General features: G+C 39.0%; 1 protein-coding gene across 7 annotated transcripts in view; it reads right to left on the bottom strand.

The window, feature by feature from the left end:
* syne1b (spectrin repeat containing, nuclear envelope 1b) overlaps positions 1-23,707 on the bottom strand; it is a 93,357-nt gene extending 69,650 nt beyond the window's left edge. The window contains exons 1-26 of one of the 7 annotated variants that reach the window (XM_055057241.1): positions 23,592-23,707; positions 22,059-22,347; positions 15,443-15,504; positions 12,148-12,243; positions 11,093-11,176; positions 9,618-9,638; positions 9,059-9,151; positions 8,239-8,417; positions 7,912-8,108; positions 7,248-7,357; positions 6,687-6,737; positions 6,502-6,534; positions 6,103-6,210; positions 5,879-6,016; positions 4,933-5,097; positions 4,736-4,848; positions 4,485-4,653; positions 4,303-4,399; positions 4,189-4,209; positions 2,735-2,937; positions 2,428-2,592; positions 2,148-2,300; positions 1,895-2,038; positions 1,005-1,172; positions 721-879; positions 459-623 (exon numbers count right to left, since the gene is read on the bottom strand). In XM_055057241.1, the coding sequence (XP_054913216.1) occupies positions 459-623; positions 721-879; positions 1,005-1,172; positions 1,895-2,038; positions 2,148-2,300; positions 2,428-2,592; positions 2,735-2,937; positions 4,189-4,209; positions 4,303-4,399; positions 4,485-4,653; positions 4,736-4,848; positions 4,933-5,097; positions 5,879-6,016; positions 6,103-6,210; positions 6,502-6,534; positions 6,687-6,737; positions 7,248-7,357; positions 7,912-8,108; positions 8,239-8,417; positions 9,059-9,151; positions 9,618-9,638; positions 11,093-11,176; positions 12,148-12,243; positions 15,443-15,504; positions 22,059-22,125 (2,961 nt within the window). In that variant the 5' untranslated portion in view covers positions 22,126-22,347; positions 23,592-23,707. Of the gene's footprint in view, positions 1-458; positions 624-720; positions 880-1,004; positions 1,173-1,894; positions 2,039-2,147; positions 2,301-2,427; positions 2,593-2,734; positions 2,938-4,188; positions 4,210-4,302; positions 4,400-4,484; positions 4,654-4,735; positions 4,849-4,932; positions 5,098-5,878; positions 6,017-6,102; positions 6,211-6,501; positions 6,535-6,686; positions 6,738-7,247; positions 7,358-7,911; positions 8,109-8,238; positions 8,418-9,058; positions 9,152-9,617; positions 9,639-11,092; positions 11,177-12,147; positions 12,244-15,442; positions 15,505-18,090; positions 18,569-22,058; positions 22,348-23,591 lie in introns of those variants that run through there. The other 6 variants (XM_055057245.1, XM_055057243.1, XM_055057244.1 and 3 more) reach the window with 6 other exon arrangements.
* Positions 23,708-25,818: the final 2,111 nt, after the last annotated feature.

The raw sequence follows: 25,818 nt of genomic DNA, 5'->3' as shown, positions 1-25,818 counted from the left end.
TTGGACCTTCCACTGCATCTCTTACTAACTTTGACTAAAAATAATAAAGAACTAACTAATGTTTTTATACATAAAGTAGATACAATAAATGCAGTTTAACAATTTTTTTTATGGAATAAGTTCTTTGAAATATGGACTGAAACTGAACTTGTATGCTAAAAAGTATAAAACACACAGACTAATGTTTTAGCAGTGCTAGCTGTGGTGACTGATGATGCATCCATGTCGGTTCCTCCCTGGATTGTCTTTGCTTTGCAATTTGTAAAAGAGACAATTCGAATAATTTAAATTTGTATTAGTAGCTCAAATTTGTTCAAAACTGGAGATCAAAAGTCAGCCACACATTTCTCATTGGTGCACTTGTTGTAATTACGACATTAAATTTAAATTTAAAAAAATTATAATACTGAACCAATTAATTTGATTAGAAACACTTCAATCTGTAAAAACAGCCTTACGGTGTGTTTCTTCAGCAGCTCCTCTGGGTTGCCTCGTTCCGTCAGACAGCTCTGTGCCATTTTCAGAACCTTTTCCAGCTCGACTCGTGATTCATCAAACCTCTTCATCAGGCTGCTGTTTGCCTCCACGTGCTTTCGCCACTCTGTAGATTCCTTGATCATGTTCTACAGGCGATCAAATAAGCCATTACTTCCCTGCCAAGGCACTTCTTTAGACGTTAAATAGAACTGTCTTCGATTAAGACAGTTCTATTAAGGTTACCTGTGAAGACGTCTGCAGGTCCGCCACTCGTTTCTGCAGCAGACTCATGTCCAGGTGCTGGAGCGTTTTACTGGTGCTCATGACTTTTTGGATGGTTTGGTGGTTTCTTTCTATTACTGTCAGGCACTTCTTACAGCTGTGTGTGAAGGTTGCCAGCTCCTATTTAAATGCATATAAATATATTGTTGCTTTAACATTCAGCTAAAACCAGACAATTAAGAAATTTTATTTCACATTTCAATCCCTCTGCATGACATTTATTAGCAGTGAACTGGAACAGTTACCTGGCATTTCTGCTTAAAATCTACTGGTCCCTCAGAGTCGGTGGTGCTGGTGATACGACTAGCCTTCTCCAGAGCTTGGTAGAAGCCTGTGATGTTCCTCTCCATTTCTTCCAGTGGAGGTAAGAGAGACTGAGACTCCCTAAGCAGAGGCAGACATCTCTCCCTAACCTGGTCGGAGAAAAGGCATGTGGAAAAAACATAAACACGACATGTTGTTCAGAGGAATAACTTCTTTGAGAAGAGCCTTGGCTTCTGCCTTACGAAAGTTTCCACACCCCTTGCATTTAACAATCACAAAACAGTACAATTTATTGAGTATTTATGGGAAAATCCAACATAAAGAGGAGAAAGAGGCCCATGGTAACTCTGGAGGAGCTGGAGAGAAAACCAGTTCAGGTGGGAAAAGCTCCTAAAAGGAAAATTAGCAATGCACTCCACATGTCTGGCTTTTATGGAAGAGAAGGAAGAAGAAAGCCATTGTTGAGAGGTTTTGGCTAACATGACGCGCAAAATTACTCAAGCTCTGACAGAGCTTGAGTAATTTTGCAGAGGAACAGGCAAACATTTCAGTCCTATAAAGCTGGGGATTAAAACGTTTATTTGTCCCTTCACAGTTATGCACTACTTTGTGTTTGTTTGTCACATCGAACTTCAGTGAAATACATCAAAGTTTGTGTTTCAACAAAAAAGTCCAGGGCATACTCTTTTATTTATTAGCGCAAAATAATGACCACAAAGCAGAAGGAGGCAAAAAACTGAAACATGTGAAAGTTGTTGAGCCCGAATAATTAAGAGATCCTTGCAGATTGTATTGGCTCTAGGATTACAAGATCCTCATTTAACAATCTTACGAGTTTTTTGCAAAACAGCACATGCTGACACACACTCACCTTACTGAGCTGCTCTTTGATCGAAGCCATCACAGCCATCATTTGAGAAATCTCGTCTTGTGGAGTGTCTTTGGTCAACAGCTGAGCTGTGCGGCTTGCTGCCTTGGAGGCTGCTTCCATTGCTGGCACTTTGTGCTTGATTTCCTGTCCCAAATTTAAAATAAACAAATAAATAAATAAAAGTCAAATAACATACAGAAAAGAAAAAGACATCCCACAGGTCGCCCTCTGAGACCAAACGTGATGGTCAAACCTCAACATCTTGAACGAAGGCTCTGACGTTGAGGAAAGACACTTGAACAGGAGCGGTCATCTTCTCATTGGTAGCATCCATGAACATTTTTAAGGTATTAATCCCGTCTTGATAGTCTTGCCTCAGTTTATCCACTTCGTCCGCTCTTGCATACTGAAAATGACACAGGGAAGGAAAAACTATGTCATGCTTTCTGTATGACTTTATAAATCTGTATCTGCTTGGAAGCATCAAACTATTCCTGCTAGCAAATTCCCACATTAAAGTGCACAGAGCTCACATGTTTGACTTTGACAAATAGCTCTCTCCATCTCCCGTTCAGGAGAAGAAGCTGCTGCTTTAGATCTCGAGAGACGGTGTCGTCACATGTTTCAATGAGAAAATTTCCAGCATCGTTCATGTCCATGTGCTGCTGGATCCAGTGAGAAAGGTTTCTGAAAAAATCCTGACACGGAAAAGAGGGACTAAAACAAGGCCTGACGACACGAGACGATATATTTTAACAGAACACAAATCTGAATTCAGAATAAATGCATTTAATTGTACCATTCCCTGTTGTTGCCACTCACGCCTCTGAATGTACTTACACGCTTGGCGCTCTCCGACTTGTTGAGCATTTGCTCAGCGTCCTCCAGCCAGGCCTGCAGGGATGCCATGGTGCTGCTGTATTTCTCCCAGTTACAGATCACCTCTTCCAGCATGCTGCGAACACTCCGGACCTCCAGCACCAAGTTCTTCCACTGAGCTGTCGTCTCAGTCAGGAATTTGCTCACGCCCTCTGCTTCGTCGACTGGGAATTAAAGCGGTTTACTTTAGCTTTGCTTCAGTTTATAGGGCGCCTATTTACTGCTACCAACTTGCAAAAGTATTAGTACTAGTTCTAACTAGTACTTCCTGAACATTTTCACATTTTGTGTTAATACAACCACAAACTTCAATATATTTTACAGGGCTTGTATGTGACAGTCCAACACCCGATGTAGTCATATAACAGAATGAAAATGATTTTTTTTTAACAAATAAGAGATTTTTAAAAATGCACCCTGCATTTGTATTTACAATACTAGTTGTAGTCTTTGGTGGTGTGTCTGTAGCAGCTTTTATTCATCCAGGGAATAAAATTTCTGCATGTTCTTCTGTGCGAAATAGCTGAAGCTCAATATGATTGAATGCAGAGAGTCCGTAAATATCGATATTCAAGTCTTCTGAAGATTCTCAATATATTGTGGACCATGACTGCACCACTCTAACACAAGGAGAAGGTTTGGTCTAAGTGTCCTCCAAGCATGATGCTGCCACCACCATGTTTCCCAGTGGAGATGACGTGTTCAGGGCATTTTACATGTAGGAGTTTTACATGTAAGACATGAAGAACATTAATTTTATGCTTAGGATATTATTATATAAGCTTGTCTTGCTTTATACTTATCCAGAACTTTCTCCCTGACCTGTATGCTCCGTTTCTGGGTCTTCATGATGCCTGGAAGAAGCCTCACAAGTTTTGTACATGCATGTATTTCCATAAACAGAGAGATTATGGAAATAAATGCATACTATCTCAATTTGGTGACTTTTGTAGTCAGCTGTTTGCACTACATTTTATTTACATTTAAGAGGACTGAATCTAAATTCTAGTCGCTTTTTGGGATTTTCAAGGCTAAAAAAATTTAAGACCATGTATCATTTTCCTTCAGTTTCACAATTACATTGGTTTGTGTTGCTGTGCCACATAAAGTCCCAACAAAATACACTGAGGTTCAAGGTTGTGATGCGAGTTCAGGTGGCATGAATACTTTGGCGAGGCACTGTAACATACTGCAAATGGTTTTGCTTGATGGTCCTTTTGTATGTTGCAGTGTATTAGTACTGTTAAACATGCTAAAATAGCACTCCAACTACAGTTACTCCTTCATGCATAATGCACCATGACTTTTTAATTTTTGGAAGCAAAAGATGGTTGAAGCCAAAAACAGACCGAGAGTTACAGAAAGGAATGGAGACAGGCATTTTTTTATTTCCCAAACATCATTTCTGGACTTACCTTTGTTACAGGTTTTAGTCCCTGTAACATAAAATCAATAGACCAAACAAATGCTCAGTTTATAAATCCCAATATATCATAGTATGCAGTAAGATAAATGAATTAGAATCTCACTTGAACTGTCAGACTTCACATAAACCTCTGCAGCTTGTTTCAGGGCTGTGAAGATGATCTCATACTGGTCAAAAAACCTGTGGCCTTCAACAAAACTCTACAAAAGAAAAAGGGAAAACGATTTGTTAAATGAACCGATTCGCTCTGACAGCACACATCCAATGTAAATGATTTCAAGTTACAAGGTAGCTCTGTAGCAGGAGTTCGACTGACTCCCGTCGGCCATATTTTATAATCCAGGACTTGAGCTTAGCCTCTGCCAACACCAGAAAAGCCATCAGTCTGTACTTTATTTCCCAGAATTCCAGCTTTATCAAGTGAGAGTGTGATGAAGTTGACACAAAGTTGAACCTAAATATTACAGAAACATCAAAGAGCAGGTCATTTGCTGTGACAATTACACGGCCACAGAGAAAAAGAAACACCGCCACACCTTTCTGCCATGTCCTGGAGCTGCTCGGGCGGCACCGGCACCCCATTGACTGATCTGTCCTTGTGGATCTGCATGAAAGTCTGCCTGTGGGATTCCAGGCTTTTCAATACTTCCTGCAACGCAAAAATTGCATTACAGTCTCACTAATGTTTATATAATTAAAAATGCCAACATCGGTGGGAACACAGACACTTTACCTTATGCTGCTCCAGTTTCCTGTGCAGAACGTTGGCAGTCTCTTCATGAACATGTTGAAGGGGGATGTCCTCTCTCAGAGCCATCTCCGCTCTGTGAAGCCAGGCTCCGATCACTCCTAGCGGCCCGGGCAGAGACTTGTCCAGATGAATGTGCCAGTCCAACAGCTGCAACCCAGTGAAAGAAAGATCCTCAAAAACAAAAAAAGATCAGACAGTGGAAGAAGCTGTTCTAAATACAGAGCTCCTGCATGTTCACAAGTAACTGCGACAGCAGATTATTCCACTCTAAACAAGCTGTTGATGCTCATAGAAGTGGAGTATCTAGTGAACAACACACTCGCTGTTCCCACACTGCCACCCCACAATAAACCCACTCATTCAGCCCATCGGCACAACACTGAACTTCACTGGAAGTGAGGAAACGAAGGGATTTCTTTTAATTGAAGAAAATAATAAATACTACAACCTGCTTTAAAGGGAACATATTATGCAAAATATGGTTTTGAAACGTAAACGCAAATGTTTTTTCTCCCAGTGCTTGATAGTTATCTTTATATTCTTTTTGGGTTTTACTTTTCAGTCTGTTCATGTTTTCTCTCTTTTCTATAGCGTTTTTCTTGTCCGTAATTTCACTGCTTTTGCTGTGGAGCTGCTGAAAAAGTCATGACTTCCAGCTAATCAGTTTTGAGAATCTGTCATGTTTTTTCCTCAGCAGTTTTATAGTCTAGCTGTAGTTATGCCAAAATGCAAGTAAACAAGTCAAAACGTTCAATTCAAGCCTGCACTTGCATGTTTGCATAAATAAAGTTGGGGAAAAACACATTTAACCAAAATCTGACAAAAAATTCCAATAATTCATCATCAATAAAAAATTTTTTAATTAGTCAGCATAACTTTACCACTCTATGTCCTATAAATCGTGCTATGGAGAATGCGCTATAATTACCCGGGCAGACAAGCGGTCCCAGGCCTGTTTGACCAGAGCTTGGTCCACTGACAGTTTCCCTTCCTTGTGAACAGGTTGGAGCAGCTGATCCGTTTGCTTTTTCTTCATTTCATACTGCACATGAAAGTTTTTGAATGCCTGCAAAACATAGGGACGCAATTATTGCAACAACGTTTTCTTGTTCAAAACAGGCCGTGTTTTTTTCCCTTCCTAATCAAACTCACCTGGTATTTGTCAGTGAGGCTTCCTTCTGTAGCCTGGGCACGCAGCAAATCTCTCTCCAGCTGATCCAAAAACACCTTCAGCTCTCTAAGCATCTTCCTCTCTTCCCTCTGTCACAATCACATGATTAGCTGCTCAGTTTAAGCTCAAACTTAATCCAAAACCAGTTTTTTCCTTAATCAACATGCCATTGGGACACTAACATGACATTTTAAGACAGAAATGTAAAGATAAGGTTAAAAAGTCTGCATTAAAATTAGCAGCCCATCACACAGAAGCAAGATCAGCATTAAGAGAAACAGTTAATTTTAGAAACAGAAGTAGAAAAAGCAGAGATTGATACGAGTATGGTATTTAAACATGCAGTATAGTAGAAAACTCAAGCGTTTCTTTGAACATACCTCAAGCATTTTCTCAATATCTTGAGGAACAAACTTTCCAGGAAAGCATCAAGGCAAGCATCACAGAAAAATGCAAACACATCAAAAAGCCATAAGAACAGCAGGAGGAGAGTGAATGGAAAAATGAGATGAGGGAACACACACTCCGAACTGAAAGCATGCAGCACTCTGACCTGAACCCTCACCTGAAGTACTGACACTGACAATGCAAAAGTTGGAATAGAGCCAAGAAGCAGCTTGATGTACGAAAGAAAAGTGGATGGAACAAAAACAAAACGAATAAGTCTGTGATGAGACAAAATAAAGCATAAAAACTCAGCAGTGTTCACATGCATCGATTTCTATTAGAGATGCACCGAGAAATCAAATGGTGACCAGAATTGGACCAGGAAGTCTGAATATATTCCAGCAAGCTTGCTTTAGGAAAGGTCAGAGATGCGACATTTGCTACAGATTTCTGATCAGTGCATTTCTAATGCCTATAAGAAGAGATCAAAGCTTTATTCTGTCAAATAACAATTTTAATTTTTACAGTACTTAAAGAACTAAGCAGCAAATAAAGCAGATTTTAGTGCATAGCCTCTCCAGAGAGTATTTTTCTTTGTCCATACATATTCAAATAACACAGGAGTTTTAGGTTTGTTGACAGGAGACAAGGAATAAATATTTCTTCATGTCCTGAAATAAAAAATGTGCTTTCTGCTGCATGACCTGGATTGAGAACATGATAAACTTGCACAAAGTACCTCATCCTGCTGTCCGTCACCCTCAGCGTGTTGGGGATGTGGGTAATGCTTGAGAAACTGAGCCACATAAGTCATGATGGACTTTTCATCTGGCTTGTCGACATCCACATCTACAGAGTAACAAAAACATGATCTCAATCGCAGCATTAATAAATCTTGAACAGCAGAAGAAAATCCAAGCCTTTAATAAAATTGAAACGCAGAAGCAGGGGCAATACGCTACAAAGCTTTTACATCTGGTACCAACTGAACAAAAGACATTCCCTCAAGAGATTGAATCTACTGAGGCTGTCAGCTAATTATACATGTCTACTTTTATCCACACTGATGGCCTGACACTACAAATCAGAGCCAAGCTCCTGTAGCCACATATATTCTTATACAGCTCTGTGTGTTTTGAAGCATCTTCAGTCGTGTCTGTAAGTGAAGCCAGGACTGCAGAGTCTGCAGTCTGAACAATGGTAAAGCTGAGTTTTAATCCTCTTAAAGGTGAAATTGGCCTTCTTAATATCAAGAACACTAATGTAAATCCGTTTGACAGAATTTTATATTATGTGTGCTAAAAAAAAAAAACAGCTATGACCAGTGTTACCTGTTTAGAATAGCTGGCAACACTAAAAACCCTGAAGGCAAAAGCAAAAACAAAGAACACAAACAAGGAGACCTTCAGGATCCAGTAGGCGAGGAATGCCCAGCTCGTTTTCTGCAAGAGCAAAAGCTTCCTCTAAATTCTCCCTGTTGTTCCTCTGCCGCACCACTTCCATATCCACCAGATCTGGCCTGATGGCGTGAACTACCGCTTGAAAAGCGACGCCGCTACGCCAGCTGGGCCCAAAGTCCTTCACCTCGATTCCAAAATCCCTGAAAAACACAATGGTGAGCCGGTCCGATTTGCAGGACTTTTAAAACGTGAGTAAGCGTAGAGCTTTTTGGTAAATTAACTGGATTTACATTTCTACTTTAAATTGGAAACTTCAAAAGTATGACATACTTGGCAGCTGTGCACTGCACCCATCTGAGCAGAGCCTTCTTAGCATTGCCCTGAAATTTGGTGGTGACCTTCCTCTTCATGGGAGGGCTTCCTGTTTCACAGCTGGCTGTACTGTCCACAGACGAGTTGCTGTTGGATAAGGCCTGGAGAGCTGGCAGGTTGCTGGTTAACTCCTCAATCTGGTTGAGACACAAAAAAAAAACAAAAGCAAAATAAAAGAAGATAAAGAGGGGACAATGAGTAATGTAATGAATATGCCGGACTGCTTCAGGTAAAGTTAGCTGTGTGCAAACGTCTTGGAGCCAATGAGTCTCAAGTTGTGGTACAAGTATAGCTGGTGGGATGCCTTTTGTATACTGCCAAAGATGTTCAATGTTATTTAATTTAAGTCATCAAATGGAGAGGCAGCTATTTGTTACTATTTTAACAGTTTGAATGGTTTTTATAAATATATTCTGGCACAACCGGCCCTTTGAGAAGATTTGTGATTTGAAAAATAAATATGAGTTTGACAGCCTTGATGTAGTGCCAATGAAAAAAGTTTTTTTTTTCTTAAAAGTTGGGTTTTAAAATGCATGTCAGTACGGAGGTAGCTAGAAATACAAGCACTCACTACTTGGCGCAAAAGGTTTGAGGACTGGCACACATTGTGCAATTAACTGAAAGATTGAAAAGGACTAAAGCATTTCATGCTGTGGATGCTCTTTATTATAAGATCTTGACAGTAAATCCTGTCAAACTTTAAGATTGCAACCATTTGGACATTTCTGACACATTCCTTTAATTAGTCCTTTTTTGGGGTATCTTGATATGGATTTACCTGAAAGTAGAGGATGATGGTCCATATCAAACCGAGGACGATGGATGGCCTCCCATCAGCAATATCCGTGGCATGGATGTTGACAAGTTTAATCTAAAACCAAATACAGAAAAAATGTCACCACCATCACTTATTTTTAGAGAGCGAAACCAAAAGTGTCTCACACATAATTTTTCTTGGTTTTCATTCATACCACAACAACAATGAAAGTCATCAAAGTCAAGACTTTGATGCAGATAAGTAGTGTCATTGTAAGAGGCCAAAGCATGAGTGAGAAGACATCCAGATAAAAACAAACAAGTTGACAGAAAAGCAAATGCGCTACAGTGATTGCAAACATCGCTTTGCAGGACTGCGGCAACCTGCTGGATTTAAGTTTCTACACTCGAGCAGCCAAACTGCAGCGCAGAGCACACATCGGTTGGGTTCTACTCAAAATGCATAAAAATGCAGACTATCAGAAATACTGGCAGCTCTCTCCCAAGTTTGGCAAAATATACATCATGCACTGCATGAAAGCATTGCGTGTGGCAGCACAAGATGCTCAACAGCAACTGACCGGTGATCCTCGGTAAACAGACTGAAAGCAAACGTGATGAGAGAGAGATCACAACAATATAAGTTTCAGTCCTCAGGGAACCCGTCGGGAAGTAGGGCAGGAGATTTAGCGACGGGTTATGTAATGAAGAAATCCTGTCATGCCTCCATGAACAAAGTGAATGTTTTACAGAACGAGACACTATATGCTCACTAACAAATATGCAACTAAACGTCATGCTTTCCAGAGAGCCTTTCAGTCATTCATCTAAATGTCTACATGTTTTCATTTGAAGTGAGATATGCAGCTGTGTGTTATTTTAACATGTCAACAATAGAACAGTAGAAAAAAATGTAGCCAAGGCATTGATAGGGAAATTGCTGCTTTTATCATCCTCTGCACTTGTTCAACTTTCTGTAATTATATTACATGTTTCTAGGGGAATTAGACTGAAAGAGCTGTTTTCCATTTAAGTGAAATGTTAAAAGAAGAAGAATAAAATATTTAACAGACTGTTTAAAAGGAACCTTTATGTTCTGTTATATCTTGAGAATGCAATTCATTAAACCTGCAAGACAGTGAGAGGGGGGAGTCAATGGATAATAGGAAGGCTGAATGAAGTAAAGCCTTTGGAGATTTCAACTTCTACCAATCAGTGAATATGATGCATTTGGGAGCATTTCAAGCTTTTCTGAAATCTCAGTATATTTTCAAGAAAATGCATCCAGAGACTATTGTCAAAGTAATGTTAGCCACTAACTGCTGACACATTCATCTTCAGTTAACCATGACCACACAAGATATAGACATTAGTGTTTTGCTCAGGATATGAAGCATTAGGTAGAAGCATTTTTCCTAAAAGTTTATGTGTTTCTGCACGAAAATGTTTTATTCAATATAATGCTATGATCAGAGTTTGTTTTTTTCACATTTTAAAGTTGCCTTAACTAAATCAATAAAAACTTGACAAAAAAATAGGCATACTATTACAAATTACTTTTATTTAAATGCAACTCAACAATAAATTCAGATTATTAACTTTATCTGGATCTTTAATTATCAAATATAATTAATAAAGTTAATTAGGTTAAGGTCATAATTTTTGACCCCAACATATTGTGGGTCAATACTGGTTTAAAAACTACAATGACTTTTAGACTATCGAGGTATTGGATAAACCCCAAATACACATGAATACAAATTATGATGTTGTGAATTTATTAGACGTGCCAGGATTACTCTAATTAGTCTTCAGTTAAAAGGATAAATAAATGCAAAGACGGTAAGATTTAGTTGTATAAAAATGAGCGACCACACTTTAATTTTGTTAGTTAAAAAGAAAATAAACAAATAAAAACATGTTTCACGAGCTTATTTAGGCTCTTTTTATTTCTCATCCACACTTCAGTTTCCTTCTTGCATCTTTCGTAGTTAAAAGCTTTTAATGTCTTTCAGAAATACGGAAAAAACATTAAGCGCCATAATTTGATGCTGACCTTTCTGCCTTCGAGGAATTTGAGTGCAGTGCCGATGTTGGAAACCCAGTGTATCCTTTTCAGCTGGCGGCCTTGCTCGCAGGGCTGAAGACAAAGGAAAGAAATGTGACATTAATAAGCAAGCCAAGGAAGCTTTGTTACTCAGTTCAGTGTGTTTTTATCATAAGATTCAAATGCACATGCCATAGAGACAGTTTAATTTAGCTTTTTTTTTACATAATGTCTGAGAGATAATAACTTAAGTGGAGCTAACTAATTTTGAATTTTATTTAATAGGCATAAAATGCTTATGGGATTGGTCAGGGGATTTTAGCAAAACTATTTTTACATAAAATAACTTGAGAATGAATCATTGTGAGGAACAAAAAATTCAGAATCACAGTTATTTTATTCAAAAATTAGATTTACTTTTGCAAAAAGTAAGTTAGTTCCAGGAGACCTTTATGTTAAAATACCCAAGCATAACACATCCAAGTTTTGGTAGAACCTATGCCAGGTGTGAGAATGGAAGATTTTTATTGTGGGTTGGTATGTCAAGCCCCAACTGTGCAGTTTTCCAAAAAGACAGCGGTAGTGTTTCTAACTTCTGTTTGCAAAAACCCAGTTTTGGAGAATCAACCAAAAATGCAAAAATTAGAAGTATGAAAAATCCTGGAGACGTCTTATCATTTTACAGATAACAAGGAGTTTTGGATATATGAAAAAATTTAAGGATGTGTGTTTCTTCAGTCAGACAGATGAGCAGTAAGATAAAAAACAAGAGGTTCTCATAGCAGAAAAGATCAGAAAAAGATTCTTCAAAGTGACTCCAAAATAGATAACTTTGTTCTTCAAGACAAACCATAAACTGAATTGTTGCATACATTTAGGTCTACTAAGAGCCATTATAATTAAAAGTTTCAAATGCTTAGAAAAATCTGTCGATGACCTTGATTTGCACACAAAACTTTCATTATAACTAGGATTGGCGGTCTATCCTAATGAAAAGTAAATATTTTCAAGAAATGATCAAGTTCTGATTAAATTCCACACAAGACAAATAAACTCTTGTTTACCAGTCGTTGGCCAGACAGGACCTCCAGCAGCGCCAAGAGCTTCACCCCATCCTTGATGTCCTCAAAAAGATCGTTTACCTCTAGCGGCGGTTTATGCTGGTAGAGAAAAAAATAAAGCAAAACATGACAGTTTATAACTATTAAAAGCTGAAAAGTTTGCTATAGAGTCCACACTGTGATAAAAAAAAACAACAACAAAAACATTAGTATTCTAGTCCATTACCAGGGATGAGGAGGAACCAAATGCTGTTGGTGAGAAACAGACTTGTTAGCAGCCACCACTGAGCCTCCCTGCAGCTGAAAAGATGGTGCTTTTTCCACAGCAGTGGCGCGATGCCCAGTCCTCAGGCTACGCCGCTCATTTAACCCCAACAGGACATAGTCTCAGGATATCATCTTATTTACACATTTACAGCATCACACAGCCTCAAAGAAATTAAATGACACTATAATCTATTGTCTCAGACAAAGTAAATGTTTAATCTCCAAAGCCAAAGTTTAATTAAGAAGCAAAAGTGCTCATGGGAATACTTTTTTTGGCACATTATCCAGGTCATTTCCCAACTCAGCATACTGCATGGTGGAATTGCAATTGGCTTCCTATGTGGGGCAAAGCAGACAGTAGTCCTTTACAACAAATTGTCTTTTTCTTGAGACAATCACATTTTGAAGTAATATATGCATACACTGTGCCCTGCTAAAGTATTTACAGAAACAGCGCTGCTAACCATGTAGCTGATTGTTATTATGCATTCCTGCTAAATACAGTCACTTTGCAAAACTATCCATTTCCTTTAGGATTTAAAAAAGAACAAAATATGGAAAAAGGCAACAATTTGTATTTACTGGAATACCACTTTAAATGATAATCAGCCAATGATGAACGAGAAGTAAACTGTCTGCAAGGGAAACAGCATCCTGTCTGTATCAGCTATACAGACAAAAAGTATTTCAGGGTGCGAGTGAGAATTATGAAATATCTGTAAAAACTCTGTCCTGCAACAGATCTATTCTTCTTAGCTAGATCTAAACTCTCGTTACCTGAAAAGACCCTGTATCACCATCATTGCTGCTGGCCTCTGGTCTAATGTCTCCTCCCTGACTCTTCGCTCTTTCTACTATGCAAAAGATGCAACACAGGCCAAGTAGCCAAAAACTGAGGTCAAGTAAGAGAACCCCCACTTTAACATATTTTCACTCAAGTAAAAGCAAAAAGTAACTTTTTTAAAAAAATTACTCAAGAAAAACATGGTGAGAAATTGATCATAACACCTCATTTTATATTTTAAAATGTCATTAAACTGAAAAAATACAAAGTTGCATGTAAATTCTGGTGTTTTAAGGTCTACAATAGATATGTTTATTACATATAAATACAGAAATACAGGCTTAGGCAGAAGAAACACTTTTTCAAATAATTTTTTTTAACATTAAACTTAACGTAAAACTAACTCTCCATAAGCATCATGCTGCCACTACCATGTTTCACACGAGGAAAACATTTTCTGTATGACATGTTTTCTGGTATGAGGACTAAAAACAACTTAGTTAAAATACAAATTATCCATCACAATTTTCACAACCACGTGGTTTCATTCGATTTCGAATCACTTTGTGTTGGTTCTTCACAGAAAAAAAAAAAAAGCTTGCAGTTGTAATGTGGGAAAGAATGTATAAGTTCAGAATCTATGAATACTTTAGCAATGCAGCATATCTGCACAAAAGCAGTCAGCTGAAAATAATCCCCACCCTGGAAACTTAATTTTCTCAGTCAAATGAAACTCCCAACTTTGGAAAATCTCTCCCGGAAAGATGCTTGGTTGTAGAAAATCAGAGGAAATGGAAACAGGCGAAAGGAAAATGTGACAGCCGTAGGAAGTGACAAATCAGATAATGTACGTTTTACTGCGAAAAAAACATTTAACACCTGTATGTAGAAACTTCAATTTTATCTGAAACTATTAACATGAATTCATTATTAACTCTGACACTGCTCATTAATAGGCTTTTACATTATCCTTATTAGTATGCGCAGTTGGTGAGCTGGGCATCAATAATGAATAGTGAAGTAGCACAGTGTCCCAGTGCTGGCCCACCACATAACTCAGATTCTTCTAAAGTGGTGAAACCAAGCTTAAACTATTGTTGGGCTGATCAGGCCCAACAAACAGCCTAAGAAAACCAAATCTCTCTGCCAGATCTCCAGCCTATCAGATAGTGATTTTAAACCAGGAAACTTCCCAGTATTTGTAGTTTTAACGCTTCTGTAGCATAAAGCTACATGTAATCGAATTCAGATTTGAGTCCTTTTGAGACAAAATGTGTTCTAATACAACATGTGAGCATGTGTTATTGCTGTGAACTGAGTGCCTGTTAATTTAGAAGCATGAAACTCAGAAGCAGACGACTGCCTACAGGGAACTGTCCTCACCCTCTTGTTCTCCATCTGCACACCACGTTATTGTCCCTGCCAATGCTTGCCGCACACACACACACACACACACACACACACACACACACACACACACGCACGCACGCACGCACGCACACGCACGCACACGCACACACACACACACACACACACACACACACACACGCACGCACACACAATCAGCATGAAAAGCAAAACAGTACAGCAAATACCTTCCCACACACACACAGCAGGAGAACTTCAATTCAGATACAAACAGCACACACCAGTCTGAGTTATTCCACTTAATACCCCACATGTCCACACAAACACACTGCACTAAATCTATGCAGCCTCTTGTCACTTTAAATCCCCCTTGTGAGAATCTTGAAAACTGAACAAAGGGTCTTTGTGTCATCATGCCAAAATTCTTCAGTAGTTCTTGTCACAGAAAAGGAATATTGTCTTGGGTAAATGTTCCCTCCTCACCGAACTTTGATTGCCAACACATTGGCTTCCATTAAACCTGATTTGATTTAAAGTGTTAAGGAATTAGGGGCAAACGATGCTGCTATTTGCACTTAAGTGAATAATCAGAGGGATTGTATTTAGTGTTAAAGTCATCTATTGTCTCCAATTATTTGAACAAGTGTCATAGGTCAAAAACCAAAAATACCACTTATGAAAGAGAATGTTTATAAGTATGAGAATATGTCACATCAAACATCGTCCTGCTTTCTAATCAGGATGGGGTGAAGCAGCACAGCTACCAAGTAATATTACTCTGTAAGTTGACTTGTTGAATTTCTGAAATGTACACCGTTTTAAACTTCAGATAAGTAACAGCTGCAATAGTGTGTGCAATGGGAAGCAGTTCACACTTACCTTTGCTAAATGGGAATTGATCCATTTTGTGAAGGTTCTCTTCTGCACCGCTTCTTGCTCATCTGGAAAGTAACAAACATGAAGTTGAAATACTTACTCCAACACGACTGACTCGGGATGACTTTTGGATGTCTCAATGAGGCAAAAAAGTCCAATTAAAGAGACTAATAAATCAAACTATACTGTCAGTTTTGCAAAAAATTAAAAATAAAATTTACTATCCAGATAAATCATAATTCTTATCCTGGTCAATATTTTCCATATAATGACAAATAAAACATGATGTAATATTAACCTTATATTTTTCACTATGCCATCAAGATGTCTTGTTCATGAGTTAATGATTACTTTTACATGTTTTGATGCAGAGACTCATCTAAAAGACACTGGCCAGTGGAGACAGTTTGATGCTGCTGATCTTAACTACATTGTAGTTCTGGTTGTATTGTCAAGATGATAAATCTCTATTCCAGTCTCATGTTTTCTGCAGCCTCTAACAGGGTTTCTTTCAGGGCCATCTGGGACAATTCTTCCACATGTCGTCCATAGGATGACATGCGCGCTGCCGCAGTGGAATAATTCAGTTAACTCAATCAAATTTAGACATGTAGTTATCATTCATTTTGTGCTGTGCTTCACAGCAAAGAAAAAAAAACGCTAAAGTACAACTCAGAGCCACTTCTTTCTCGCTCTCTGTGTCAGTGCAGCTACAAGCAGACTCGTCATAGCAACTGACAACTACAAAACAAACACACACAAAAACAACACTCAAATATTTCCCACACAAAGAGCAGAACATTCATTCTGCTGCAGTAGTTTGGTTTTAGACTTAATGTTTATTTTTGCGATTATTAATAAGTGATTGCTATGGTAAGAGGAGAAAACTACAAATATATTGCTGCACTTGACTTTATGGCTAGCTCCCTGTTACTGTCTCTTACTCTGCAGTTGGGCTCATGAGCGCCCCCTGCCACGAGGCAAGAGAACTGCCTCGAATCTGTTCTCTGCCATTTCTGATCGCTCCTCAGCACATAAAACACGTTACGCACAGAGTTGGTGACCAAAAAAAAAAAAAAAAAAAACACGGTACATTATATACATAAGCTAAATTATGGAACATCAATTGATACAGGTACATTAAATGTTTTAGCTATTTTATTGGCGACGTACAGACAGGAGGAGCTGGCAGCCAGTGCAGTTAGTGAGAGGTTGATCAATCCCAGGTGAGGCTCACCTCGCTTGCTGCCTCACCAGCTGCACTTCCGAGCATTTGAATGAGAAATTAAGAAAATTCAGCGATTTCGAAGAACAAATAATCAAAATTGGTTAAGCTAAATGAAAAATAAATACTTCATAGTACAAACCAGAGGGTGAAAATAGTGATTTAAATGATTTTATTATCATATATTATTTTTCCATGATGATGAGGCAGGTGAGGCAGAGTCTCGCCTGCCTCCCATGTTTGCACATCCCTGAGTTCAATTCATCTTTCTATTGACTTAGTCTAATTTAACTTGTCCATGCTGGGGAAATGGAGCATGATTCTGCTCCCACCATGTTTTTACATGATGTGATCAGAGGGGTGTGCAGTCTCTGTTCTCCAGTAGGACGGCTGAATAAATTTAAGGCACTCTTGAAAGATTTTAGCTGATTCGAAAATGTTGAAACCATGTTACATTTGATTTTCACTTCACGCATTATGCACCACTTCTGCTGGTTTATCACAAACTCCCAATGAAATATAGTGATGTTTCTGTTTTAGGACAAAAATATGTGGAAACTTTTCAGGAGTGTGAATACTTCTTTCAGCCACTGTATGGATACCCAAAACATATGATACAAAAGGTAAATGCAGCACCTGCACAACAGTTGTTGTCATGTGCAATCTGTTAAAGATAGTTCATATTATTTTATTTAAATTCCCCTGCTCAAGTATGTTTTCTCTCAGGTTTCCAGCTGCATCAGAGAAATACCACACCGCACATGGTACAAGTGTAACTAGCAATATTTAAAATGATGATTTACAAAAGCTTGTCAGTGACGGTACAACAGATGCTGCTGACAAGCGCTCTAAAAACGAGCCGAGAGGAAATTTCTTTCAAACCCTCCACCCTCTGTGCTCAGAACCAACATGTGATTGTTCAGGTCACCTCCAGCCTGTCTGTGGCCTTTTAATACATTCAATCACAACGCCTCATGCATTATGCATCATTTATAACAAAGAAGCACGTTTCTGTGCTTTTGTGGTGCCGTTGTCGCGTTGAGGATTGTGTCGTGCATGCCGGCTGGCTAGTGCTGCACTGCTTGGAGTGGCCATTTTTAAACATCTACCCCAGAAACATATAGACAGCGATCACGTGTTTGAGGAAACGATGCGAACACGATACAGGGAGCAAAGACATCATTGACCTACAGGCTAACGCTTCATCACTGATGCACCGGGGATGCCCAGTGAAGCATATCGCACACATAATGACACGCACATACTTACACACACAAGCACACAAACAAAAAAAACAAAACAAAAGGCAGAACACACATCATCTTGTGTTTGAGCATAAAGTTCATACACCTACAAACCATCAGCATATTTAATGTCCTTATTTGCTTAAAAGATCAAACGTCCAGCTTGTTGCCATGCCACTTACCACGCAGATACTGAAAAAATCCTGTCACCAGATTTAAAGAAGTCTTTCTGACAGAAACATCCTTGTAGAGAGCCATTCTACACCCCACTCTCCAGCTCCCGTCCTTTGCGTCTCATGAGTTCCACGGTGCATGTACGTGTGTCGGCGGGAAACATAAGATCCACAGTGGACAAAACGTGCCAGGAAAAAAAAACACAGCTGTCCTTTCACCTCCTTTTTATCCAGCAGGAAGCAAAACAGATCTGGCTGCCTGGTTTCCCCGGTGAAAGCGAGAGCTGCTGGAGGCTGTGATGAAAATGTCCCCTCCTCCCTGACCCTCTCACACACTGTCAGATGTGCACACACACACAAACACACACACGCAAACACACACACACACACAGATGGCAAAGCAGAAACTCTAATAGGTTGGGTGATCTACAATCCCATCCTTTCTTCTTCCTGTGTTGTTCCCATCCAGAGGAGCCATGGCTGTGTGGATGTGCACAGCCCAAGCTGCACTGCCTCGCTGTCTCATCATACCATCTGAGGCTGGAGAGGGCTCAGCTAGGAGGCTGGCTCAACCAATCAGTGAGTGAGAAGGGTGTGATGTCACAGCCACGGCTGCATTATCCCGATTGTAAGCTTAGTTTGTGTGTGTGTGTGTGTGTGCTTCTGTGTGTTTGTTAGCCATATTTGCCTATAAGACATGTCTAATCCTCTATGACTGAAATACTGACTGATGTAGCAGTATCGTTTTAAAATCAATAATGACTTGACTTGCTTTTAATTAGTTCAAGTTACATGATGTCTCAAGAGTCCTATAGATTTGGGAGACAGAACAAAGGCTGCTGCATGAGGCAGGTCCTGGTGCAAGTCATTTTAATAATTAAGTCTGAGGCTGCTGAACGACATGTACCACCTGCTCTCCCCTGCCCCGAGCCCACACCATTGTGACGAGAAAACAGGACACACCCACACAGGGATTCCCTTTGCAAAGCGTCATGTGAAAGCTCAAAAGTACATCCATTGTTTTTTTGCAACAGCAAGCAGAACCATCTCTGCTCTTTGCTCCGAATATCACACATGAGCAATAATGAAGTAAATAACAGCTTATTATCATTTTGTGCAGAAAATGCCTTTTATTTCAGGTTCCACAGCACACTAAAAGGCTTTTCTTGTATGTTAAAAAACAACCATGAGGTTCTATTAATACTGGTTTATTCAAGTTCTGTCCCAGAAAAGCTACTTCCTCTTTCATATGCAGAAAGCTGTTTATAGCTACAAGAAAATTTTACTGGACAGTTTTTATTTCTATTCCTGTGCGCCACAAATCTGGAACACTCTTCAAAATAACCAAAACACTGAGGTCCTTTAAATCTAGACTAAAAAACCCAGCTGTTTACAGCTGCTTTTGAAATGTAGTCATGAAACATCAATCAATAATCTGATGTGTAATCATGGTTGACTGTGCGCTCTATGACTTTGCCTTTTTGTGTTTTTATGATGTAAAGCTCTTTGAAATGCCTTGTTGCTGAAAGGTGCTATACAAATAAAACTTGACTGATTTGATTGAGTCTCCTCAATCAAATCAGATGCTCAAAATAACTCTAATTAAATCATTTACAAAAGTTTATCCTCTGTCCCACTTAATGTTAAGATGTTTTATTGCGTTTCTTCTCTCTTAAAACCTAAATATCCAGAAAGAATAAAAAATGATCAACTATTACAAAGTAACTCATGGGTAAGTGAGATATGTTGAATCCTGTTATTTGCCCAGACTGAAGGGAGCACACATATATTATTTTTTTTATTAAAAAAGAAACAGCTATTGAAAGCTACGGCAACTGAAGAAGAGATTATATATACTGTGTATCATTTAATCTGTAAAATAATTTGTATTTCAAATCAATTCAAATCGAACAAAACGCCTTATTCCACATGGCTTGTAGGGTCATTCTACATATGTAGATTGAACAGGATTCAGCTGGATTTTTATATCGTTTAATAATCTAACCCATCTTAGAATAGCTCCGAAACTTTATCCTTGACCTACTTGTGTTTTTTGATCTTCGGTTTGTTCATTAATATTTGAACTGAGAAGTTACTAAGGACATAAAATGCTTATATGGTTAGTAGGTGGATTCCTATAAAATGCATTCACTGGATCTGTTTATGTTTCTTGTTTGTGCACATCCTTAGCACCTGACACCTTTAGTTGACAGCTATGTTTATCTTCCAATGATATTACACACTGGTGGACTCTGTTTACTATTTAGGTTACGTCTAAATACAACTGACTATGCTAGGTTTAATTTAGGGGATCAGAGTTAAGGGGGAGGAATACGAACTACTGGCAGGTTTTTATAGATTTTGTTGTAACAAAACAAACAAAAAAAAAACCCTGAAAAAGACAGATGATTTTATTTCCACCCTACATTTATGCACTGTTTTCTCCACAGCATACTTTTGTAAGGTATATATTATGTGTCAGATAATTCTTTTAAATCAAAGAAAGTGCACTAAAAACAGCTATAATCAGCTCTAAAATCTGGTGGAGCTCGGGGGTAATTAAATATGTCAAATCATTTGCTAACTGTTTCCACATTTCCTGTTTGACACATTTGTGAAACCCACAAGAACCAATTGCAAAAGACAAGCCTGGCAGAAGCCACGCTTCTGGCGTACCAAAGCAGTCAGTCCGTCACCATATGCTCCTAATAGCAAACAGGAGAAACCAGCAAAAACATGAGCTACTGCTTTAAAGGAGGAGGCATATTCACAACTTTTGCACAAATCTACATAAACACAAAATGTGGGCTACTAATTAAAGTGATTCACAACATTATAGACTTTGCTCAAGTCAATAATTCATGTGCTGTTGCTGAAGCCGAAGCGGGTCCACAGTAAACCTCTATAGGATGCTTTCAATGACAGGAAACCGTGTTTGATTACCAGAGAAAAGCCCTGCTGCTTGCCATCAACACTCCACCTAAAGCTACCGCCACAAAAACTCCTTCCAGCTGCTTCTTGACACTCAATTCCACTTACTGACTTGAAGCACAGTTGTGCAAAGTTACACCGTGTCATTTCCACTTTTTACCTAAAAAAGGTCATTCATGCATAAAGACAAAGGATATTTATTAATCACCATAGTGATGAACACAGAGGAAGTACTACCTCGCTCTACAGCAGAAACCGGGTACAACTGGCACAACCACAGGAAAATGTTTCAAGCAGCAGTTCTGGTAACACGCCATCACACGCAGATATTTCCAGGTATCCTACATTTTCAAAGCATAAGAGCTCATATTTTCAGGCTACCAATCATTTTTGCTTGCCAAGGGCATAAATGGTATCGGGTTTAGCTCATTGCTTTATCAGTGAATTCTGTGAATGTCAAACCACAGAGCACATCAACACTAATCAACTTAAACAGAAAATTCTTAAAGCGCTAATGACTAAATTTAGGTCAATTTCAGCAAATCATGCTTCAATGAGATTGAGAGTTTGACCACACTGGATTAAAACTGTTGTGTTACATTAGATTTTACTTTTCAAACCTGAAACAATAAACAAAGCAGCTTGACTGTATGCAGTTCAGTCACAGGATGTTACAGGAATGTTCTTATTGTTTCAAATAAGATTAGCTGGTGAAAAAATTAGAAGAGACATTCTCTGTGAATCAAATCATACAAATATGTGACCCTATAATATGCTCTATGGCCCGATGTGTTCAAGGACAGTATTTTCTTTTAATTTTTCTCAGTAATAATGAGTTAAAAGACGATCTAGCACGGAGTTTGAGTTTGTCCATCAGGTGGTGTGTATGTGTGCATGTGTGCGAGAGCCTCCTGCCTTGCAAATGTTGGCGAACTTCAGTCGGGCACAGAGCCAAGCCTTGAATCAGCACAAATATTACTGTGCAGTAGTGCAGGAGGAAAGGAGGTCTGGTTCGCACAGTGGCAAAGCCAAAGAGCGTCACTTACCCTGCAGCTTCTGCATCACATTGGCTATGTCCACAGACGACCGACCAAAGTGCCTTGGAGACGCCATGTCGACTCGTTGCAGTTGTATCACAAGGTGGGTCACTGATGCTGAGAGCAAGAGCTACTTCACAGCTGTCCCGAGTGGGACATCCCCTCCGCCCCTCCTTCTCTCTCTCTGTCTGCCTCTCTGTCTTATTTCACTGCAGGAGCAGGTCCAATTGAATCTCAGGTTTCATGCAGGTACAAAGCAGGTTTATTGTCCAATGGAAGCACTTCTTCCATGCAAGTACTGTAAAAGATGTTTTAAAAAAAAAGGCAGTGAGTTTCTGCACCTGTTAGCGAATATTTTAAACACTGTTTAGCACTGCAGTTTAGTTTAAAGACAGCTTCATTTCCTAAACTAATCAAAGTATTTGTTTGCATGACCTCTAAGTTATTAGTCTAAGAGTAGGCACGGTCCAAAAATCCTCAACGTAAAAGTCTGAGTAAACAGAAATGGTTTTATTACATCACATGTGTCACATGTTTGGTTTCACAATAGAAAAGCAACAATTATTTTGCCAGCTGATGAATTAGCCATGTTCAAAAAGTTAAAATGTATCTCACAACCACTCTTGTTTGTCAGGTTAAAACAACCTTTGAGCACCTATTATTGGTCTGACGTACTATTATAATTTTAAATTATCCAATTAAATTTGATCTGTTGATTTTAAAGTTCTGATAATAGTAATATTATACACTATGCATATATGTACTCTTGCAGTGTACATATTCCTTCCTCACATGTTAATAGGTTTTGAATTTATAAAAATGGTACAGAATAATAAAACAAAATCTACAATATATTTTTAAAAAGATAACTAATAGTAGCTCTGTCTAGACTCCAAACAAGGTCGCAATTAATGTTATTATCTACACCTGTGCTTTTTGTAGAATTACACACAATTGTCTGATTGGCAGATTTATGCTGTGGACAGAATGAAGCGATAGTATGTTGAGCTTTACAGTATTACCCAAAAAGGGCATCCTAATATAACAGACCTGTGATCAGCTAATTGGCTCAAATGGACATGTGGACATACACTGCATTGAGAAAAAACTAACAGGAAGTCACACATATGGCTAAATTTAGGCATACAGCTGCAACATGCGCAAAAGTGAATTACTCTCTATACATTCGTAGAGAAGTAGCAAATCATACAGCACAGTTACAAGCTGCAGTCGCAGTTCAACTATGGCGGACATAATTGAGATAGTTTAAGGAAAAACAAAAACCGCAACAAATGTTGAGTTAGCCCCATTAAAAGGTGTGTAAACTATCCTGGCGCGCGCTTGAACTTAAACCACGATGTGACGTGTTGTTACGTCAGTGTTAAGGTACGCTGCGCCACAGTAACATCTCTTTAGTAAAGTTAGACACCTGCTGAGGTATTTGTACGACGGAGGCGGCGTTCACTAAAGCCCGTTAAGTAATGGAGGAAGTCGCTAAAAAAAACAAAAAAAAATAAACACCAGATAAACAGTGATAATTACCATGGAAGCGCTCACAAATGAACTCAGACGCCCGACAAAACACACACTAACACCGACGTACTGAGATAACGAGATAATGTGTGAGTCGGACACGAAGTGGCACGTTGTCTTACCGCCCGTCGCGGCGCAGAGACCTGCGTGGAGAACTGAGGAAGTACCGTGCGTGTCTGTGTTGCCCGGTTGCCCATGGTAACCCTGAAAATGAAACTTTGGCGGCGCGCATCAGCTCAGCGGCGGCCCACGAGCTGGAAACCACAAGAAACCCAGCGGCATCATGCTGGCAGAGGGAGGGAGGAGTCGGAAATGTAGTCCAGCGGCTTTACACGCATTTGCATTCTGGGCATTTTTATTTTTTTTAAGAAATTAAATTCAGAACCTGGAGCTCATATAGATTCTTTGCACACAATGTGAGATATTTTTAAAAGTTTAGTTCAGTTGATTTTGACAAATGTTGCTCATGACTGGTTGGTGGAAAACTGAAGTCCAGTATTTAAAAGCAATGGTTTGCCGGAAAAGATAGTTACTGTAGAAACTGGCTATTCAGAGTGTTTTTGCAAGTGTACAGACGGAAAGTTGAGTGGAAGGAAAAACATGCTAGAAAAAGTTACACAAGCAACAGGAGCGTGTGGCATTGCAGGGACCACAGCTTGAAGAGTCACTATACAGATGCTGATTTCCTTTTCCAACACTTCTCATGACCTGCCTATAGATCTACTGCTGTTTTGACGACCATTGATTCGCTGTGCTTGACTGGCCAGAAAACTCTTCTGACCTAGCAGAGAAGGATATAATGAGAAAGATGAGAGTCAGCAGACCCAATGATGAATGAGCTGGGATAATTCCTTCTGCTGTATAAGGACTAAATCTAAAATGAATAAAACTATGAACCAGTCTTTCAATCCCTATATTTTTGTAGTAATTTTAATAGTTTTTAAGTCCATCAATGTTTCTGCCATACTATGTCATTTTATGTGAAATGAACACAGACCTCTGAGTTTGCATTTTTGTTACTCAAAATCAAATAATGCCCCCATCCAGTTAATGGCAGAACACAGAACACACATAGTGACTGCTGGCTTAGGCTTGTGTTTATGTGGTGACAGAATAAAGTGTTGTCAGCATTAGTATAGCAAGAGATGTCACAATACTTTAAAATCTGAACTTGGGGGAGCCTGTAGATAAAAAATAAAATAAAATAAAGTGACCCCCATGAGCTCTTTGTTCATTCACATTTGTAATAGCCAAATAACACAAATAGTGAGGATATACCAGTCAGTTTGGTAACATCAGATCTGCTTCTCCAGGCTGTGGATCAGTATCATATGTTGAATATTAAATCCCCAAAGTTTATTTCTTGGTGACTTACGTTCCACCTTTACGGAATTGGAAAAAAAGAGAGATCAGGACATTAATAATTTAAAAAAAAAATCTTCACCACAAAGGCTGTTTAAATATAGTTAAAGTGATTTGCCGTGAAAATATTTAAGACTGGTGGGGAAAACAAAAAAAAGATGAACCCATTTGGAAATTGTGTGGCAAATTGTTTGATTTTCCCCATTTTAATAATAATTAAATAACACACACAAACTCTCCTGTCTCTTCGTACAACACGAGTCAACAGAAATTCAGTATCTTTCATTGGTTTTAAGGAGCCCATAAAGGTCATTTCAGGTCCGACCTGCAGTCACAATTGCAGTTTCATTGTAAAGACTCGACTGCCACCTGCTGGACAACTCCTGCAAAGTGCCTGCGTCGACGTCAAGATGTCACAGTTCAATCCTGAGCCTGAGCTCGAGGGAAAATGTGTAGTCATTGTGACAAAGCCCTTTCTTCAGACTTGCAGGAGGAACAAAAATATAACAACGAGTCAAATAAAATTCTTTACCTAAAAGGTTTTAGCAGCAACTACTCAACTGAAGAAGTTTTGCAATGTTCTCAGTCTTGGAGCAAGAGTGGGAAAACCACAACAATGGGAGGAAATCCCCACAGAGACCTGATACTCTAAAGACACTGGATTGGTTTGGCAGAGTTTTATGGGTCTCCTTGCACTGATTGTTGCCAGGAAACTTGAATAATTTGAATTATTTCCCAGGTGTTGCACTTGAGCAAGAGAGCTGTTGTTTTTTTGTTTGGATGTCGTTCATTTTGACTTAACCAACAATTTTTTTTTTTTTATGGACCATGTGCATCCTCTGTTGTGTCATCATAGCAGGAGACATGCAACATG

The sequence above is a fragment of the Poeciliopsis prolifica genome, unplaced genomic scaffold (assembly GCF_027474105.1).
Source record: "Poeciliopsis prolifica strain line A6 unplaced genomic scaffold, Auburn_PproV2 SCAFFOLD047, whole genome shotgun sequence".
In the NCBI taxonomy this organism is placed as follows: Eukaryota; Metazoa; Chordata; class Actinopteri; order Cyprinodontiformes; family Poeciliidae; genus Poeciliopsis; species Poeciliopsis prolifica.
This window is presented reverse-complemented; position numbering and strand designations above follow the sequence as displayed.